Source organism: Solea senegalensis, linkage group LG5 (assembly GCF_019176455.1).
Source record: "Solea senegalensis isolate Sse05_10M linkage group LG5, IFAPA_SoseM_1, whole genome shotgun sequence".
Taxonomy (NCBI): Eukaryota; Metazoa; Chordata; class Actinopteri; order Pleuronectiformes; family Soleidae; genus Solea; species Solea senegalensis.
Genome location: NC_058025.1, coordinates 17188575 through 17209813, shown reverse-complemented (window position 1 = coordinate 17209813; position 21239 = coordinate 17188575). Strand labels below are relative to the sequence as shown.

The following is a 21239-nucleotide window of genomic DNA, read 5'->3' as shown; positions in this document are numbered from 1 at the left end:
TGTTTAATCTTTGACATAAGAGTGTCAATAGTTTTGCTTAAAAACTATGCAGGTGAGACAACTCTCATAGAGTGTCAAGTACTCAGTGGTCAGGTGTGATCAACTCTTGTGCGACACAAAAAGTACTGAAAAAATACTGATAGTAAGCAATCTCATATGCCTGAAGTAAGCCATGTGAAATGAATTATTTAATTAAAAGAATAGTCTGATCAACAGTGAAAAATACGATTATATCATCACAGGGAAAAAGAACCTTGACTCACTTATGCTCAAATCTGCTGTTTGGTGATGATTTAGATACCATTGAGAACAGTAAAACATAAGAATATGCTTTGGGTTGAAAACAGACTATGACTCATAAATGGTGGAATCCCAATGCAAAAGGGTGCATCAAACAAACAAACAAATGCAAAGTAAGTTAGAGGCTTTGGGTTTGGAGGTTTCAAACCATACTTTTCTATCTCCTGTTCAAAGCCAATCATATAACTTAAAGGTTGTTCTCACACAATCACCGTGTATCACCACTGAAAAACAAAGAGTGGAATGTGGGTTTTTTTTTCGTGCAAGTGTAACGGACAAGAAAGAGAAGTGATGAAAAAATGTCATGTGTCACAACGGCTCAAATAATGCTAACCTACATGAGTATGTTTGAACAAGCATGTTTATATGAAGTTAAACTCTTATTCAAAAGAGGAATTTATGGAAGAGAAGTTGCTGTCACAGAGCACGAACCAGCAAATTTAAACTGTGCAGCCCTTACCTGACTTATGCCGTTTTTACAATTCCTTCTGGCATTTGGAGAGAGGTTTTATTTAAGCACATGGAAGGTAAACTGAACGAACTGATTATATTTGTGAGGCTGTTTAGTGTGATGAGCCTGACTACCCACAACACAAACTCATTGAGCTGGAAAGCAACAACAAGCTCAAAGCTACAGCAACAACCCCCCCTTGTTTCAAGCATTGAGGATATTCTGGGGAAAGATGTATTGAAGTGTGCATCCCAGTTTGAGAACTGAAGTGAGCTATTTTAGAAACTGCCTGTTCCTATCAACACTGCCTGGCCCAAAACTGTAAAAACCAATTGCAAGTGCAACAAGCATCAATATAATGTGACACCAGACACCACGCCAAAGATATACAGCTTCAGTCAAAACTGATTCTGAGAGGTTAGTGTGACGTATGTGTTTAATAATTGAGTAAGACCCTCACAGGGTGTTGTAAAAATTGAAATGGCCCTGCAGAAAAAAGGTTTCCCACCCCGTCATAAAAGTTACAACAATGTGCTAGGTCTTAAATTGTAAATGTCAAAGTACTTAAAAAATATGGTACTAAGTTTTCATATTTTCAATTACATTTTCCACATGATCAGAGCTCAAACTGTTCAATGTGTCACAGTGTTGAGAGGTCTTGGGCTGTGGTTCTTATGTGCTTTAAAATAATCAATAAAGCATTAGGAAATGATTTAGTGAGCATTAATGAAGCTCTTAATCACACTTTAAATCCCTTTCTAAAGAGTAGGTGGTATAGAAAAGCTTATCTATTGTGGTTTGAACCAAATCGCAGTTGCACCACCTCTCTTAATATATGTGCATGCATTACATAGTGAGACTAAGCCAGTGAATTTATATCCACAGGGTTCATTTTTCGACTCAATGTCTGTATTTTTAAAAGTAATGTATGTCCTTATCTCAGTTTGATTATTCCATGTCATGCCCCTACTAACAAATATGCACTGCTTTGTCCCATCTTCATGTTCTTCAAGGTCTACAGCTATTCACCACGATAAGTGACTCCCATACATCACTCCTTTCCTTGACACGACCTCCATTACTTCATATTATGTCTGCCTTTCCCCATCTCCTCCTAAGACTGATGGCTTCTGGACTACGCTCATCATGCATCAGTCAATGAGGCTGCCAGTGTGCAGCGACACACAACCTCCGGTCATTATGGCACCAGCTGATTGTTCATTTGTTGCCGAGCTGTATGTTAAGTAAATTTTAATAAAAATAATTATGGCGGTACGAATGATGAGTGGCCTATTTTTCTCCCAGATATCAAAAATGACTGCAGTGTCTGTCTACACTTGTTTTCCCCAGATATATATATAGCTGACTTTGACTTAAAGATATAATTATATAACATTCCTGCACTAAAAATATTGAAAAAGGACAAGATTAACATTATATACTGTATTTTTAGTAGAGTAGGGTACTTAAATTAGGGGTCAAAATTAGGGGTTCTTACTGCAATGAAGTGTATAAGCTTAAAATTAAATGAATTTGCAAACAACAATAGCATTTTTTCCAGTATATCTTGATTGGGAATCAAATGAATACAAAGAAACTTGAATTTTAAATGTATTTGATTATTTCAAATCAAAAGAAGAGCAATTAAGTCAGAAATGTTTATGCAACAGCATTTGACCTTTATAGGAGTTACAGTTTAGCTGCCTTCTCTGTTTCATAGGCTGTGTATTAAGGAATTGGGCAGATGAATGAAAATGGATGCAGTGTGAATAGATTAGATTAGATTAGATTAGATTAGAATAATTAGAAAAATACAATACACAGAGGTATAAAAGATGGCCGTGATACAGAGAACCAACAGAATACTTTTTCACCATCTCTCAGCAGAGATGAAGCCTTCTTTATTTATTCATTTCTCTCCCTGACTAAGTGACTCATTGTATTCCAGGGTTTTATTAGTTGCATATGCCACACAACAATCATCAGATGTCTTAAAAGTGTGACACCAACCCCCCGAGGTGACAGCAAAATAACAGGTTAACAACTTGCACAGTGTGCAAGTATTCTCCTACACACTAACCTTCAACTCTCTGTGTATTACACAGCAGGGGTGAGAATCACAGGGTACCTCATGATACGATACGTGGGGGCATCACTTTATTGAAAAAAATTTGTTTTAATTTCTTTGCAAAGTGTATATATTGTATTTTGTCTGATCTTGTCTGTTTATATCTTAGCTTAGCTTTGTATGATTTGATTGTTACTACTAATCACTTTCATTTGTCAATTAAAATATCTATATTAGCCCAGGCATATCAATTAGTGCGCGAGGAAGGATGGCGATATATGACTAAATCGATATTGTTACACAGCATGACTTCCAGTTACTTCTGTATCTACCTTACAGTACATAGCAAATACGCAACCACCATTGCAGGGCAAACCAATATGAATCATCAGAATGAGTAAATATTATTAGTTAGCATTAGTGTGTTGTCTTTGGTTTGAACATTTTACTGCAGATGTCAGAAACAGGTAATGACTACACATTCCTGTTCGCTCCCCCGACAATAATTCCCATGATTCCATGCTACTTCACAGTGTCATGAAACTAGGTCTTCTGTTTGATTGAGAGACCCCTAGCTGCAGAAATAACATACTGTAGGTTTAAAATGAATTGAATGTTGTCTTGACCTTTTAAAGCAAACAAGTAAACAGCAGATTTGTGAGTCTAAAATAATGCATTCAGAAGGGAAATTAAGGGTCTGAGATCAGAGTGATGTTTGACTTCACACTACCAAATTCTATTCAGTGTAACTTCGAGTCCAAGTGAACGTTTGTACTAAATTTGAACAAATTCCTTGGAGATATTCTTGAGACATTGCATTCACAAGTTCATACACATTTTGAGGTCGCAGTGACCTTGACTTTTGAATTTTGACCCCAAAATTCTATTCAGCCATTTCTGAATTCACAACAATCTTAAGACTATTCCTTGGAGGTGTTAGATCAAAATTATAAATAAAAATACATTTACTAAGGTCACAATTGCAATTTTACGTCCAAAATTGTAATAGTTCTTCAGTGACTTCAACTGAACATGTTTAGCTGGCTGCATGTTTTTGAGGAGATGATACAACAAAATGTAGGGTTACAACATCATATGACCTCTCAACCCAAGCTCAATTTTCACTGCAGTAGACTTGGCGAGAGCAGAATGATGTACACAAAGTGAAACATCGCCAGAGTACTAAATAAGCGCACGTCAGAGGGGATTTCAATATGCAAGGGGTGTATGAAAGGCATTAAAAATCTTATTTCATAAATGCTTGAGTGTGAGCTCATTAAAAAGAGAAAAGTTCACTTACTTGCAGAGGGTGTTTCAGCATGGACAGGAGGTGTGGAAGGAATGAAGGAGGGGAAAAAGAAGGATCGCAGCGATCGTTCAGTGTGGAGTGGTGAGCGCTGCGTGGGCAGATTCTCGCAGCTGCCCACACTACTGTGGATCTTAAGGTTCAAGGGCTTGGTCTTCTTCTTGGCTCTGTGGAAAACAAAAAAAATAAAAAATTTAAGTGATTAACTCAAACCATCAACAATGGTTAATGATATGCTTTGTGATCTTCTTTTCCTCCTTAGACTAACATTGAATAGTACTTTTTTTAAGACACCAGTCTGATGTCAGTCAGTCTGCCTGACATTGAATTTATCTAAATTGAATGGGACAGTGTTATATGACATGTATAACAGAGGGTTCTTTAATCAGGCCAAGTAGGAAATTAAGTGATTTTAGTTTTGCCTACTCAGTGTTCACATAAAAAATAGCCTCCAGAGTTGATTTGCTATGTGAACATTTGCAGTTCCTGGATTTTGACTTTGTCCCATGTGTCATCCACAACCCAGCAACACCTTAAGATAAAGGCTGGTACACCGCAAAGACTGCACACTTCACACCCAAAACAGTAACTTGGTTTATGAAGTCCAGTGAGAATTGCACCGACCTGTACATTGGAGAAACAAAACAGCCCTTAACACACAGGAGAGTCAACTCCTAAAGAAACAGATGTGCACATCTGGTCAGAGAAGACAGTTGGTTTGAAAGCGGGCAGAAGGAACTATGTCAATATTGAGAAACCATTTCTTAACAGAGGTGGTGGTGCAGACTAGCTGTTGGTAAATCTAGTTAGAGTCCATGATTTCCCAAGAGTTACAAACGAAAACCATTGTTTATGGGTCTTCTTCTGCTCGCTGTGAGCACATTTTATAGCAACTATTCACATCTGCATGTCTCACTGAATCTATGGGGGCCCTGTAAAACGTCTCTGAAGGCACAGCAGCCATCTACCATCTTCACTTTTATAACAAAGACTTTTATAAGATGTCAGGGACCTGCTTCCAATGTAGCTATGAATAGCTAAGGTGTTGAAAGCATAACCATTTTTACTTTCAGGGAATTATACACTAATGAAAGCAAAATTATAAATATAATTTCCTATACAAATTGATTCTTCTAAGTCCTTCACACTGGCTTTTAGATTTAGTCTAAGTCCAGGGAGGCGTTATAGCTGTATCAATGTCACATTCTTACTACTTGGCAGCTACTTACAAATAATATGTTAAACATATTCAAATTTTAGTTTTTCATGTCAAATCTCATGTCACCAATAATTTCTCATAATTGCAGGCTTTTATTTTTCCAACCTGGGGTCATTTTTGGGAGACCTGTTGTTTCTGAATTGATTTTTGGATAATTAAGCTTTGAAAGTACAATTTGTCTTTGTCAGCTTGTCACACAACTTGTTAAAGTAAACTGGTGTCGCTACAAAATCACCTGTAAGTACATAGAACGCCAAGTAACAATGGAATGAGTGTCACACACCTACTCACTTGTTCTGGCTCATAATTATATGAGATATGTAATTTGATTGATACATATCTCACTGATAATTACAGCTTGGAATATTTCAACTGCTTAGTTAATTGGTTATTGTATTTTCTGCTAACTGAAGAGTCTGAAACCAGGTGCCTGTACCGTGAAGCCGTAATGTTATCAACTGTCTTTTAGCATAAGGGTATAATCAGCGATGCAGCAGAAACAAGCGATAAGAAGAGCAAAATAAATGCAAGCCACTATTTCAAAACACAGAAATACATATCCCATAAGTCACGTGACGTGTGGAAAAGAAGATCACTGAACCAACACACGGTCACCCATTCGTTTCTGAACTGTCAATTTAAAGCTGTTTGTCCAGCACCATCTTGTGAGAAGAGACCATATTAGGATCAAAGGCTGGAACTGGGCAAGAAGTGCAGTGTGGGTATTAATGATAATGCAAGACCAGCAGGTCACCTTAGAGGACATCTATTGTTAATCACACCATAGCCATACCTTTTACCCTTTATTAAGTATTTAAGTATGTGACTTCTTTTTGCTTTTCTTTTACAGCACCTCTGTTGAGAGACAAGGGTTTTCTCAGGCTTAACTTCTTTTTTTTTTAAATACCTCTTAAGCTGGAATACATTTTAATCCATCTGTGTGTTGTTTGTTTTTCTAATTTGTATCTTCTATCTTAATTTGGTTTAAGTTAAGGAGACTTCCTTTTGTATGACTTTTATACATGCTACTTTACTGAATGTACTGTGCTAAAATGAAGATTGCTTTATAAAAATGGCATCTTCATATGCTACTTTTGCAGGTTTTCTCAATCACTAGTGTATTTTTCTGTAAAATCCACATATCTGTCTGGAATTAAGTCTATAAAAGAACTTTAGATCTGAGTGATGCGAAGGCACTAGACAGGCTAGACAGGGAAAGACAGGTCAAAGAGAGAGATATGGAGACTGGGCCAGAAAGCCAGGATGACTAAAAAAAGAAGCAGGAAGAATTAGGAGTGACAAAAGAGTGATTTGAAAACCAAAAACAGGCCTAGAGACAAAAATCCACAAATAGTTTCATATGCATCATAACAACATTTCTTAGGTGACAACACATCTGCCAAGCAGACACAGACACAAGATCAAACATCGGAAGATTTGTTGTGGTTTTATGAGGGCATCCACCAGTGTTAATATGCAGAGGATGAACAAAAACAAAACAAAACAAAAGTACCACAGCATACTCATTGCCTAAACCTTGCCACATTGCTGACCAGGAACTTGTTATCATCAACCTAATTTCCTTATTTCTGCCCAAAGCCCAACAAATAGTTAAAACAACATCAACGTGATTTAAATTCAGTTAAAAAAAGGAAGCTCACACATTTCTGTGGTTTGCAGCAACTACGGAAAGATATGATCCTTGTCATAAGGTTTGAGGGACAAGTAAAATATATTCATCAAAATAGACATTTTAAGTTAAAAAAAAAAAAAAAAAAACTCAGGCTGTGAGCGAGTAATGATCATTAAATGTTAAAACCCAGAGGAATCTTTCCTCCATGTCAGTCACTGACTCAGGCAATTAGACCCATAAACCAACCCAGCACTTCTTCACTCCCATCTCCTGCAATAAGGAAGCCGCCTGCAGGTTATCACTTCTCCGTCTTATAGCTTTTGTCAGCTATTCCGATTAGCCCACTTTATCCCATTTGAGTCTAAATTAAACCATTCATCTCCCGGCATGTGTGCCTTCATCCTCTCCTCTAATGACTTGTAGACGTTCAGGGAGGGAAAAGTGAAATGGATGTAAAGAGAGGGGAGAGGATTCCCAATTTTGTTTTTTAAAAACGTGTATCAGTCGAGGGAATGGGGTGCTGTCAACTCCAGAGTAGTGAAAGTGTCTATTCAGAGTGTTTTTTTTTCTCTCTGTGGCTTATGAAAAGTTAAAGGAAAAAGTTAAACAGACATACAGAAGAAGAAGAGAAAGGTGATTGACTCTTCACATGTCAAGAGAAATCATTGAGGGTGTGAATAGTTGAGTTTCCCTTTGATCTCGTCTGGGGCTGCACATCACGACGCGTCTCTCACACGTGGAAATCACTTGTGTTTTCATTTTTAGTCTTTCATTCCAGACCCACCAGACCCGGGTCTCCCAAAAATGGTAAACAGGGAAAACTAAAGGTGTTTCCCGCAAAGACAAAAATCCTCTACTGTGCCATGTGCCATTACCTGCTTCTTTCAAGTCACATTCTGTTAAATGTTCTCAATTTTCTTCAGTAAAGTTCGATTTTTTTGTCTATTCTGGTTTCAATAAAAGTCCAATGTAAAGATGTCCTTACATACATTTTTGTTGATCCAGAAAATAAAGCTTCAGTCGGCAGAAAGGCTACAAAACAGTTGATGTCTGATATTGTTAAATACTTTGTGATTGATGTTCTCTATCCTGACCGATTCCTACCAGATACAGGCACTTATACATGACAGAGGTGAATCTCTTGGTCTATGAAATAGCACACATTACATTGCAATGTTAATATTTGACTATTTTGAACTAGAATAGAGTTTCCTGTCACAGGCCAGATTTCTCCAAGTCTGTAAAAAGGAGGTGGAGCTGAAGTCAAGGTCTGTCTTTATATACATTATTCTGAAATGTTATTATGGAGTTATTGATCAATAATGCCACAATATGTTACTTACCTTTGTTTTTAAAGATGTTGGCAATGGTTAGCTTTGTCCTTTGATTGTTTTAACTAATGATCGTTGGCTATTTTGCACAATGAAGAAAATGTATATCTGCTGCGACATGAGTATGCAAAATATTATGTTAATTTCACGACAGAAGAGACTAAATGACCTCTGCAGTTGGGTGCAGGACAAAACATATATCTTGGCGCATCCCTAGACACTTGTACCAATTGTTTTTGACGTCATTCTTCATAGACACAAGTTTCCTTGAGGTTTGTTCTTGAGTTTTCACTTGAACAACATTAAAGCAAGGACAAGTGTAATCTATCATGCTCACACATGCACCTTTACACACACACACACACACACACACATCTGTAGACACTAGTAATTTGTCAAGGACAAAGTAGAGAGCAGGAGACCTACTGTACATTCCTTCTAAATGATATGTTCATCCTTTCAATTACAAGCACTATTCAAGTGGCACCACTCAACAGTGATGCAGTGATAAAACAAAACATTCAAGCCTTGTCTAATTAACACTGGTGTCCATCAAGGTGAGTAATTTACCTGCAGGATTCCATCTGCATATACCTTGACGTTTCACCTCGGAATTATGCACAAAGCTCTGCTGAGACCCATATGGCAATAAAAGCACCCTGTTACTTTGTATGCAAATGGAAACATGGAGTAATATCTCTGCCAGCCACAGCTCTTTGCTGCTTTAATAAAGTTGAAAATGAAATAAAGGTGGCTAGAATAATGATTACAACAGAGAATGACTGAAAAACCCTTGACCACTTTTCATCAAGTTCGTCAGAAGACTGTGACATCAATCCGGAGTTGAATCAAAGTCTTGTCTCATCTGATGACGTGTTTTAAGTCAATTCTTAATCTAAATGAATTATGTGTTTATTTGCGAGTAAAATCATCCATAATATGATCAAACTAATAGCATTTTCAAACCTTCAAACACTAGATTTGCATTATCGAAACCAAGATGATGGCTGAGAACACCTGTGTTGTTTGTTTACCACAGATCCTGATGAGTCGCACAACCCCTGTACCTAGACGCTGTCGCACGTTTTCTGCACACGTCAATACTAAATATAACACCATGTTTGTTAATGCATGTGTGCCATGGACACAGCAAGGGCGTGTCTGGCAGCCCGCTGTGTGTAGGTGTGTGCCTGTGCCCACAAGCTTTGTTCTGCTCGTGGGTTGATGTCTCATCATGACGACATCTGTGGGTCACCTGTTGTGATGGTGCGGATGATAATAACGCAAGGATGAAAAAAGAAAAAAAAGAAAAATCTCTCCTTCCTTCCTTCTCTTGTTATCTCCTCTTTAACTGTCAGTGTCTCTCACTGGGATATGGGTGGGTGTCAGCTCGCTGTGAGAGGGCAGGGGGCGGCACAGTGGGGATGGAAATCGTGCAGCTGGGAGGAAACCGCACGACAAGCCAAGGTGGAAAAATAGAGTAAAACAATAAAGGGCTGGAAAAAGAGAGCACACCTGTGTGAGAGAGTATGAGAGAGAAAGAAGAGGTGGGGGAGTCAATGACCAGATGAGAAGTGAGGCCAAATGGAACCAGGGAGCAGGGATAGAGGAGTGACAAGTTGACAGGAAGGCGGAAGGTGACATGTCGTCTTTAGCTTTTCAGGGATGTGTGTCGTTTGTACGTTTGCTGCACAGCCTGACTAGATAAAAAATGTCCCCACACACTGTTGTCATAAGAAGCCATGGTTACGTGGTTAAGGACATAATCAAACACATTCTCACACACTATTTTTACTGCGAGCTGCACGTCGCACAGCCAAATAGAGAGCAAAAATGACCTTTCACCTCAGTCTCATGTGCGATAAACACACTGCATCCTGTTCCTGTACTCTCGCATTTCAGTTCCTCAATTCCATTCATTTCACTGGAATTTAATGGGAGTACAGCAGAGTAGTAAGAGTATAAAAAAGTACCTGTTTCGTGATTTCATGAAACACAGCAGAGATGCTCCTGAGTAAACAACAGAGCTGTGTGAGACAGATCAGCTCTGTCGCCGCCACACGCTGCACACATGGTGCAAGAACCACTTACTCTGACTGTAACACTTATTCTGCTCTTTGCAGAATGCACAAAGCTCCATGGTATCAGTCTGTGTAATGGAAGCACACCTGCAGTGAGAGACTATCGGGAGCTTGGGTGGAGGAAACAGAGAGTGTTGTCATGGCGATGGAGGAAAGTATCTGTGCTTGTCAGTAAGACGTGTCACTTTTAGTCCTTGTTAAACCACACTGACTGACCACTTCATTAGGTACAAAGGACACATAATAAAGTGGCATGAGTGGCAGCCGGTGTGGGCTTCTTAATCCATGTGCTTTCAGAGATCGTGTTCTGGATACATTCGTGGTCATTTGAGTTAATGTCGCTTCTCCATCATTTCAAACCAGTTTGGTCATTCTCCTCTGACCCCTGACATCAACAAGGCCTTCTCTCGCAGAGTTCTGCTGCTCACTGGATATTTTCTCTTTTTCAGACTATTCTGTGGAATCCCCAAAGATGGTTTAGGGGTGGCTGTTAAGAACAGCCAGTCTGGATACCTTGAATGGTATCTTCCGGCAGCAGTTCACAAAAACAGGTGATGTCATGGGTGGAGAATTGGTCCTTCTATATATTTTTCAAAGCAGCTGGGATGTACAGATCTTAAGGAGGGGAGAGGACAGCCAATACTTTTCTGGGCAGTGACGATGAAACTCTGGAGTGCTTATTTTTCTGTCATTCCGCAAATGGCATACCACAAAAAATACACATAGATGTCAGCACACTCTCTATGGAGCAGTGGTAGACAGCCACAAGCAGTCCCAGAGTGAGCACAGGTGTCTCTGCTGTGCTTTCTTGATAAGTGCTGCGCTGTTTGTGCTCCACATCAGGGTCTCCTCAATCTGGTCGCCAAGAAACTGGAAGTCAGAAACTCTCTCCACGGAGTCCCCATTGATTTGTAGTGGCTGTAAGTCACTCCCGTAGTCCAAAATCAGCTCCATGGTGTTGGTGGCGTTAATGTCTACTCGATAAATCCATCCGTAAATTACGACTGGTCCAAAACGCAGCACGCAACATCACTAGAACCCCCTCCATAAACCATAGAACTCCTGTTCTCCAGCAACTCCACTGGCTCCCTGTTAAACATCACATACTCGATTCTGCTCCTCACTTGGCCCCTCACCTATGGAACAACTTACCACATGACAACAGAAACTCTGATTCTCTCTCTCCATTTTCAAATTCCAGCTCAAATCTCCCCTCTTCAGACAGGCTTATTCATTTTCATAGACACAGACTGTATTTATACTTTGTACAGAGACCTGGAGTGTCCTGAAAGGTGCCTATAAATAAAAATGTAGTATTATTATTATTATTATTATTATTATTATTATCATTATATCCCTATCCTTCCTCTCTGTACAACTCTAACTCACCCCTAACTGACATGATTGTGTTCTGAATCAATACAAGATTCTTGAGAGTTCAAGCTTCTCAGGCTAGTATCATATTCTTTCCTAGTTTCCTGTCATTAACAACAGCTATACATCCGTCCTCTGCACCATCCGGTGATAATTTGTCATTTCAACCGACATTATATATCCACAAAAGATTCTGTAGTGCACTGATAGCTCAGTTTAAGATGATAGCAGCATTATTCAGTGCCGAAATGCTCTGCGAAAGCCCACAACAAGAGAAAGTTGTGACAATCGATGGCGAAAATTCTTTGGCATCTGACTTTTGGACGCTCGCCACGATGGAACTGGATTTCAAAAACCCTTCTTGCGTCTTCTGTGCCTCCATAAACTATTCTGTCTGCGCGTATCTCATTTGCTGCTCAATTGTTTGGGATGAAAAGGAACAAAGGACCATTCATCTCTGAAGTTTTAATCTAGTACAATACACCAGGTGCAGAATGACAGTTTTCATGATGGAAAAATGGAAAAGTGTTCAGACTCTGCACTGGAGCTACAAAACTTTACTGGACTGAAGAAGAGAAGATTAAAACCTGATATGGGCTCCATCACAGAACAAACCATGTATGGGAAAAATGGACAAAGATGGAGATAATGATGCTTTTTCTTTAACAGAACTGAACTCAACATCTTTTTACATCTTTTCTTTATGCCGTGTCTTATGTCTCATAACTGTGTGTGTGTGTGTGTGTTTTCTCTTGTGTCAAATTGAGCCATAATTTGCTTTTTTCTATTCAGTCAAAATGAAACAATAACTCAAACCTAAAGCAGCAGCTGCAGACGTAAACACAGCAGCGTGGCCACCAGTCATGCTGGTTATGTGGTAGTTAAGGAGAAAAAGCACAGTAATAAACAACAGAGGGGAATAAAGAAGAACAGGGGTCGTGGACATCTAAGCGCAGATAAAATCGGTCTTGACTTGAACATCAGAGCGAAACACTGACAAGACATCCCCCACTTGTCGGTCTGAATAAATGATGAATGGTGCCAATATCTTTCAGGTTGTTTGCTAATAAAAGAGCCTGATGTTTCATAAATCAGTTGGCAGCTGCCTCTTTCACTTCTTGGTCTCGGTCATGGCAATTGCTTTCTAACTCAACTACTAATGTATTGTTTTTGTTTTACTGCTTGACAAACTGAAATGACATGATTTTGTAAGGAAAAATGGGATTCATATAATTCAATCTGTAAAATTAGCTGCGTGCTATGTCTTTCCTGCGGCTTGGCAATCTCCCCTATATGTCACCTCCTTAGAAAACAATCACACAACTTTCAAGGGAAACTTCCTATGACCATCTTAAATCCTCTTATCTGCAGAAACCAGCTCACACTCCTTCACAAATTATCACAAAAAGCCATCGCATTTTCCACAAGAAACAGAGGCATTTGGGCTAACTGCCACTCTTAAACACTCATATAAATTCATAATCATGACTCCAATTTCTCCACTGCCGGCTAAGGCTGTAGCATGAGCGCTCATAGACGTCTAGAAGGATGGAGGACAAGGGTCTTAAGGGCCTGGTGTTGACATGCCCTCTCACCTGCGGTGTCATTAGTGGCAGTGGCTACAAAGCTCTGATTAACATGAATGAGCTTTTGTCCACACAGTAACCAAGATACACACACGGATGCAATTGCTTTCTGCCCCCTCGCCGAAACACCCATGTATTCTTTCACTTCATTCTGTGAAGTACAGCATGTGTCCAGCAACAGCATGTGGGACCAATAATTCATGCATGTCAGAGGTCCTCGGCTAATGCTACGATGCGTGTGTCCTGGCGAGTGACAGATTTGTATCTCAGTGAATCGCCAGAGGAGCCTGGGACATAATTGTGGCTGGCTGGATGTGATTTATTTTCTCTGTAACAAAAGGTAATAAAGCATCTTCATGGCACAGATATGGCCATGAAACAAAGCTAAGCTGCACCAAAAATGACTCCTCCTTCTTCACTAAAGAGACTGTTTAAGTATAGTTTTTCTTTTTTTCTTTTTACACTTATTAATTTTGGAGTTGCTCTGATGCTTTCTAGTGTTTTTTACGGAAAAACAAATCTTAACACGGATGGTTAAATTCAATGAATCGTCTCTGATTGGTTGTCAAATCTGTTCAATTCCAAACTGGATAAATCCCTCCCAAACAAGTGATTTATCCCAATTCTAACATAACCCGTCAATTTTTTTAAAAAAAACTTTGAGTTCTAATCTCACCAGAAAGAAAACCACTGAACTGCATATTGTATCCATGTTGATCAGTAAAGTGAAGTTTAAGTCTCAATGCCAAAACAAACTTTCATTTCTTGCTTCTTGTTCATCAAAAGCCCCATATTTTCAAGACAGTTTAGTTATATAATACATTTATTTTTGGATTTAAAATCTCACTGGTCCAGGTGCCAAAGAATGTTCCTACCACGACTAAACTAATAATTATTATTATTACATTATTACTAACTAAGGAGACTTTAACGGAGCATTTTGGCTGTTTTTTCTATCTCTATGTTAAAACATACAGTATATACAGAAAGAATGTGCAATATAGAGTGTCTTATTTTACCACAATCTACGCAATCTGATGAAAAAAAAATATTTCACTAACTATAAAATGAACCCAAAATGATTCAAATCGGATTGAGTTTGTAAAATTTGGAAATATATCATAGTTCAAACTTCACTTGGCTCATTTTTATGAACAAAAAGAAAAGAGACACACTGTCTATTTTGTGACGTCTGCACAATTATTGCTACTTTATATCACTACTAAAAATGCGATATATAATGAATCGTAACTTTGACAAAAAAACCACACCACCAGGATGTCCATATAAGGAGTTCTGTATTATTACCACAGCAAATTACCATGGATGCACCTCTGTGCAGATCTGTGCCACATGAACACTATGGGTTAAAATACCTAAACATTTATCTATATTTTTTTTAAAAAAAAACAACAATAACAGGATTCATTCCTGCACAGGGGTTAACTCATTTGAAATCACAGACTGTACCTCTGAATTTCTTGCAACAAATAATTGCCTCAAAATCATCACCAATGAAAAAAGTAGCTCAATAAAACAAGTATTTTCTACTTAATTGGTAGCTGTTACAGATGCTATGGTAAAAAAAACATTGACAAGTTCTCAAAAGAGATGCATAATGAGTGTGGTTAGCTAAGAAAGAAAAGGAAATAGAGGAAGAAGGGGGAAATGGAAGGAGATAGAGAAATATATGATGTGTACACTTGCTCAGTGAAAGCAAACAGCTAAATTAGTCATGGAATAGATGTAAATTTGCTTCCCCTGAGTGTTGCATGGTAGAATTATCCTGAGAGGAGCCGAGGGTGAATCATGCCAACCCTTGGTGCCATGTGATTTATTAGCAAACATTCAATTCAATGAGAAAGTGCTTAACATTCTAAAAGCTTTGGAAGTCTTATAAGGTGGCATTTACTATATGATATTTCCATTTCCACTGGTAGACAAGAGAAAGTGGGAAAATATACACTACTTCCACTTTCCAGGACAATATTGCTGTGACATGCCAAGTGGGGTGGTGTGACAGAGGGAAAACTCACTTGGCCTTTTCCACGCACATGTAACTAATCATTAACATAGACAAGGAGATTTATTAATTGACACTTAAACCCAAAGAGCCTCTCTGCTTTGAAAAGGGCACGGAGTGTGTGTGTGTGTGTGTGTGTCCGTGTGTGTGGAGGGATGAGAAATAAAGACAGGACAGGGAGATGGGGAAGACAGGCTGCAACATTGCTGCCGCTTCTCCCTGGAAAATGAAATTGTCCAGAGATGTCCAACAAACGTATGTATTCTGAGTAAAACAGGTTCTACTGTAACCTCAAATAGAAAAAGCTTTACTGTTAATGTTTCATTAACTAGTCTTGGACCCGTTGTTGCCATCTCCTTTAATTGTAGAATCTTAGGGGGGTGATTACAGAAATGTTGTTGCTATAGACTTATGTTGGGGACACTGATTTACACTTGCTGAGCTATAGAAGTGGACAGATGAAAAAATATCCCTCAACTCTCTCTCCTCTCATGACACACACACCTGTACAATATTCTTGTCGTGCAAACACCTTCATAGGCGCCACCGTCTCCATGGAAAAGACAAAACATCTCCCTGTTTCTCCCCTGACAGACATGACCACCTGCTTTTATCCTCTGATTAAAAGTAAATATAAATATAGGAATTGTCTAGCCTGTTGCAACATAGTCATTTTTCTAAATTTCCTCCAGTTCCCAACAACATGGTTGGAAAAGAAGTCAGGTAAGTAGATAGGTAGACTACAATGAAAGTCTACGTCATCTGGTACTTCCAACATACTATTCTACCTGGAAAATGCACTGTTGAAGCGCCATAGTCATACATTTGTGGGACATTATCCGCGATCTGCTGGGAGACATCTAAATATGATGACACAGAAACTATGAAATGTCCATAAGTCTTGGTTGTTGGGTTAGAGATATGTTTTGTCTTTGAGTGTCAACAAAAACAAATGTATCTATCTGTGTGCTCAGTCAAGTGGGAAGCAGTTGATTGATTGACTGCAGAATGTGAGTTCCACATTTCAAAGTCAAATTAGTAAACACCGGGAAAGGATGGCATCATTAGGTAATGCTGATGTTGTTGACAAGAAAAAAACACACTGACATGAAAATCAATAAATTACTGTCTCTGTTGGAAATATGAGAACACCAAAGCACATTTTAAAAACATCAAGTGAGTCAGATCGCGCACTTCTAAAAAAGAATTCTGAATTGATTTTATAATGGACACAATCAATCATGTCACGCAAGGTTTGCAGTGATTTGATTACATTTTCAGACGCGTGCACCTGTAGATGCTTCCGTCATCACATCAAAAACCAACTGTTGCATTGGCCTCGCATGATCCACATCACTTCTCTTTAACCTTTCTGGTTCTGGGCAAAATGGGTTTCCAAGATAGTTACGGTATGAGAAATTCTCTTTTTCCCAATGTCTTGTTTAGCTTAGAAATGTATTTATCAACTCTGTCTAGTGTTGTACCACCTAAGTGCTTGCATTTTCTTATAATATACCTTCAGGATAAATTAAGTTAAAATCTGCCTCATATCTATATAACACAGGTAAGATGGATGACTTATCTCCACTCTATAATTGTGTCTCATAGCTTTGTTGGTCCACACCTGATGGAAGTTTAAAACACCTGTCATTTTTCAGGTGGTTTGGTTCACATTAACAAAGACAAATATCAAATGGACAATACATTGAAAAACAAAGTCATGTGATCATAAATGCTGCTCAGTTTGTGGTCATAGACATGGACTGGTTGAAAAAAAAAAAAAAATTCTACATCATGGAGCATTGGCAGGTTAATGGCCATCTGCCCTGTGCTGCAGCGCCCCCCAAAGGCCAGCAGGTCTCCTCCTCCACAGGTGAATTAGCGCATTTAACTTTTAGCTTGCGTCATCACCACCTGTGAAACCGCTGACTTTGGCAATGACAATGTTAGTTCAACTGAGGAGCAGGAAGTTGGGACCTGAGGGTTGGAGCTGCATTCTCATTTCCACTGGGATATGTGGATGGGAACACCAAGGATGGAGCTGTAATGGTTCTAGTTCTGATTATTTTGTCACCTTTGACAAAATAATGAACCAGTTCCGAGATCACTTGCAAGCTTCATTCACACCGACTCAAATGAACCACACTACTGGGAAAACACATCAGGGTTTGATTCAACCACACTACAAGGATTAAATTAATCCAAATGTCTCATGACTGTGTTCACAACATAGAATTCCCACTATTTTTTTTATAACATAAAATGATCAATCAAAACCAAAACTTGTCTGAAAGAACTTGGTAATATGACAGCAAACATTACTGGGAAAAAAAAAAACCTTTGCTCTTTGTACAATGTACTTTTTAGCTCATGTCCAATGCAGGGACGTGTGGTCAGGGGAGGCATAAATAAATTAGTCATTAATAAATTAGTCTTCTGTGTTATTCTTATAATTTTTATCATTTTTATAGTCAAAATCGTATAGTTTATTATATACCTGTACTTTCCACAGTCTGGCATTCAGTGAAAAGGCACAATGTGAGGCTTGCCTTGCTACACTGAAAGAACTTGTTGCTGCAAAAGAACTCTCGCCGCTATAAATGTAACATTCTTTCTATAAACTATCGATTTAATTGAGTTTGAAAATACATCGGACCAGAAGTAGTCAAGTGCTTGAAGTCGCTGTACGTCTGGAACTAAATAATTGTAAGTATCTAAAGTTTGTAATCTGACAAATGTTAGATAATTACAATTATCTATTTTGGGGAAAACTGGTTGAATGAGTTCCAGACGGACAGTGACTCCATGCCTGTGATTACTTCCAGTCCATTGAGCCGTTGCGTCAAAACTCAGCAGCCAATCAGCAGACAGCTTCCTAAGCCCCGCCCACGGTCAGAATTGCCAACAAAAAACACAGCGCAAAGAGCAAATCAGGGAGCGCAAAGTATACTCAAATTATCAAACAATAAAACACAATATTTTTGAATGATTAAATCAATATTGTATTTGCTTCTTAAAAAGTGTTGCTTGCTTTGTGAAAAGTGTTGTTGATTTGTAAATCTGACTCTGAATGAGCCAGTGCCTCACCAGCCATGAACCTCATTGCACATCCAATCCATGGAGGAAGCTGGGTTAATGATCAATACTGTCAGTGTGGGGGTGATTAAAGTGTTTTAGCTGTTGGTGTTTGTTTGTTTTGTTTTTTTGAATCATATCCACATTACTTGTTTAAAAAAAAAAAATGAAATGAATGCAACACCAATGCCGACAAAAAGTTAAAGGTTATAAAGTTAAATCAGGTAAAGTCAAATGAATAAAATATGAACAACAATCTACAGCGATGCATTAGTACAGAAATGCAAAAAGAAATGTTTGGTTGCTTTACATCCAGGAGAGGAAATAATCTGGACGCTAATGTAAGGTTGGACCCATTAAAAAAAAAAAGACGACTTTATCGGCTTCCACTTTAAAGAAAGGACACTGTGTCACTTGCAAATGACTTCATGCTTCATGGCACTAATTGGCAAGATTGTGCGACTTGTTAAAGGCATGCCTGAAGTTCTAATTTTACATTACATCTATCAACCAGCAGAGTCATTACCATAGGAACAAGAGGAATCTGCTCAGGGTGAATCTCTGAAGACCTGCTGGAAATTTAAAAGTCATTTTATCCTTTGTATCTACATGCCACCGAGAATATTATCAGTACGAGAGGTCTCTCCACTCTCGACTGAAGGAGAATTAGATGTGTTTAAAATATATTATACGGGACAAAATGCTGACATGGTGAGATCGAGGTTATACGTTTAAAGGACTGAATGCAGCGACGGGCCATGATAAGCATGAGCTGACTCAACAGTTAAAGCTCCACTGCTTCTGAAGTTGCTTGTGCCTTTGGCATCAAGATTAATAATCACATTTGTTTACAAATAATTACGTATTATGTATTAATAACTATATATAAATATGTGTCTGTATGTGTGATTCTGCATCGCAAGTAGAGTAACTGTCGGAGACATTTTTCATTTATCGTGTTCTCTTTCTGTAAAACAGTTTAATTTTCCCATGAACACATTTCAACATTTTTGGCCTTCTTTCCTCACCATACTTTATATTGCTTAAGGCAACAGATTCCAATTAAAGGACAAAAAAAACGTGCCGTTTGCCCATGACCTCTGAGGCTTTCTGATCACCACCCACCATGTTTTATGTTGCCTTTTAAAATTATAAGTAATACATGTTGGGGAATGTGTTGTGCCATTAAGCACAAATAGGTCATTGGGCAATGATTGTTGATAGAGAACTGAATCACAGTTTTGTTGAGGCACATAGACCTTGCTCATAAATTGAACAGTTTACTAGGAAAATCCTTTTTAAAGCTGAAAGGGGCCTTCCGATACGGCTACGAACATGACTACATGCTTAAGTTTGTAGAGCAGCTGCACTCATTGTTCACAAACGGAAACAAGAGACAAGAGAGGCTCCTCTGCTCCCAAAACAAGGGTCATGATAACACTGGAGGTCTTTGTTACTTATTGTGCAGCTGCTTTGGACAAACATACTTGATCTGATGAGTGCACACATATTTACTATGTATATGTATGTATATATATATATATATACACATATATATATATACATATACATATATACATATATATATATACATATATATATATATATATATATACATATATACATACATACATACATACATATATGTATGTATATATATATATATATATATATATACATATACATACATATATATATATACACATACATATGTATGTAAAGCAATACAAAAGGTTGGATTCATGAATTTAAGTGCTAATAAAGACAACATTAGTTAACATGTATTCATTTTCCTTGACAAAGTTGGACTAAGTTGCTTACTGTACTGAGAATCAATACCTCAATCGACTGTCCTCTGCTCAGTCACTTGTAAAACATAGAAGTGACTGATGAACTTAACAGTCCAGTTCAATGGCTAACAGTGAAGAGAACTAAGCATCCAGTGAGCCAAACTGATGTTCGTGACTGTCAAAAAATACTAACAAAAGGCACTTTTCCACTGCACAGCTTGACTCAGCACAGCGTTGTTGTTTTTTGCTTGCTTTTAGCAATAACCTGGTACCTGGTGAGCTGAGCCAATACTATGCGTGACGTCGTCAGACTGCTGTGCACTGATTGGCAGAGTGTCGGCACCGGAAGAAGCATGAGCGAGACACTAGACACAAGAATCAAATTGAACAATGCCTGTAGTTCAATTTAAAAAGACTTAAAAATCTCCTAAATTTAGCACGAAAATGGTGTATTTAGCGACAGTACTGCTGAAAGCTTGCGATCGCGAATGGGGAGCCGCATCACAGTCCCTGCCGTTGTATTTTAGTTCAGTGACTGCGTGAGACGGAGTCTGTGCTCCAGTCATACAAATCTTTTTAATTAACAGATTCTAATGATTCAATACATTTAAACAAAGCCACAGCAATTTGCAGCCGTCCTATGATGACTCCACCCACAGTGAGGAGGTACTATAGCGATGGAAAACAAACTAACCGTGCCGAGCTGAGGCGTGGCGTGCTGGGACTATGTAGTGGAAAAGTGCCAAAACAAACAAAGAAACTGTTCAAAAGACAAATTTATGTGGCATAAAAAATTCATATATTTGGGCTTCCAGAAAGCAGGTGGTGAAATATCTTCCTTTAACAGGTAAAAGTTTTTGCTTTTTTAATCATCACAACTTGCAAAAGTGGCAGCTGTTTCATCTCCGGGGTGAGATTTTCTTGAATACATAGATATCACTGAGCTCATTGGTAAGGGGGCAATTTGCTCATTATTTCTATGGTGGAATAGAAACCAGCGGA

At 38.5% G+C, this 21239-nt stretch overlaps 1 protein-coding gene across 4 annotated transcripts in view; it reads right to left on the bottom strand.

Annotated features, from left to right (window-relative positions):
* The window catches only part of ksr2 (kinase suppressor of ras 2), a 94636-nt gene that overhangs the window by 46284 nt on the left and 27113 nt on the right, over positions 1 to 21239 (bottom strand). For all 4 annotated transcript variants that reach the window (XM_044027063.1, XM_044027061.1, XM_044027062.1 and 1 more), the window contains one exon: positions 4120 to 4292. In XM_044027063.1, the coding sequence (XP_043882998.1) occupies positions 4120 to 4292 (173 nt within the window). The remainder of the gene's footprint in view (positions 1 to 4119; positions 4293 to 21239) is intronic.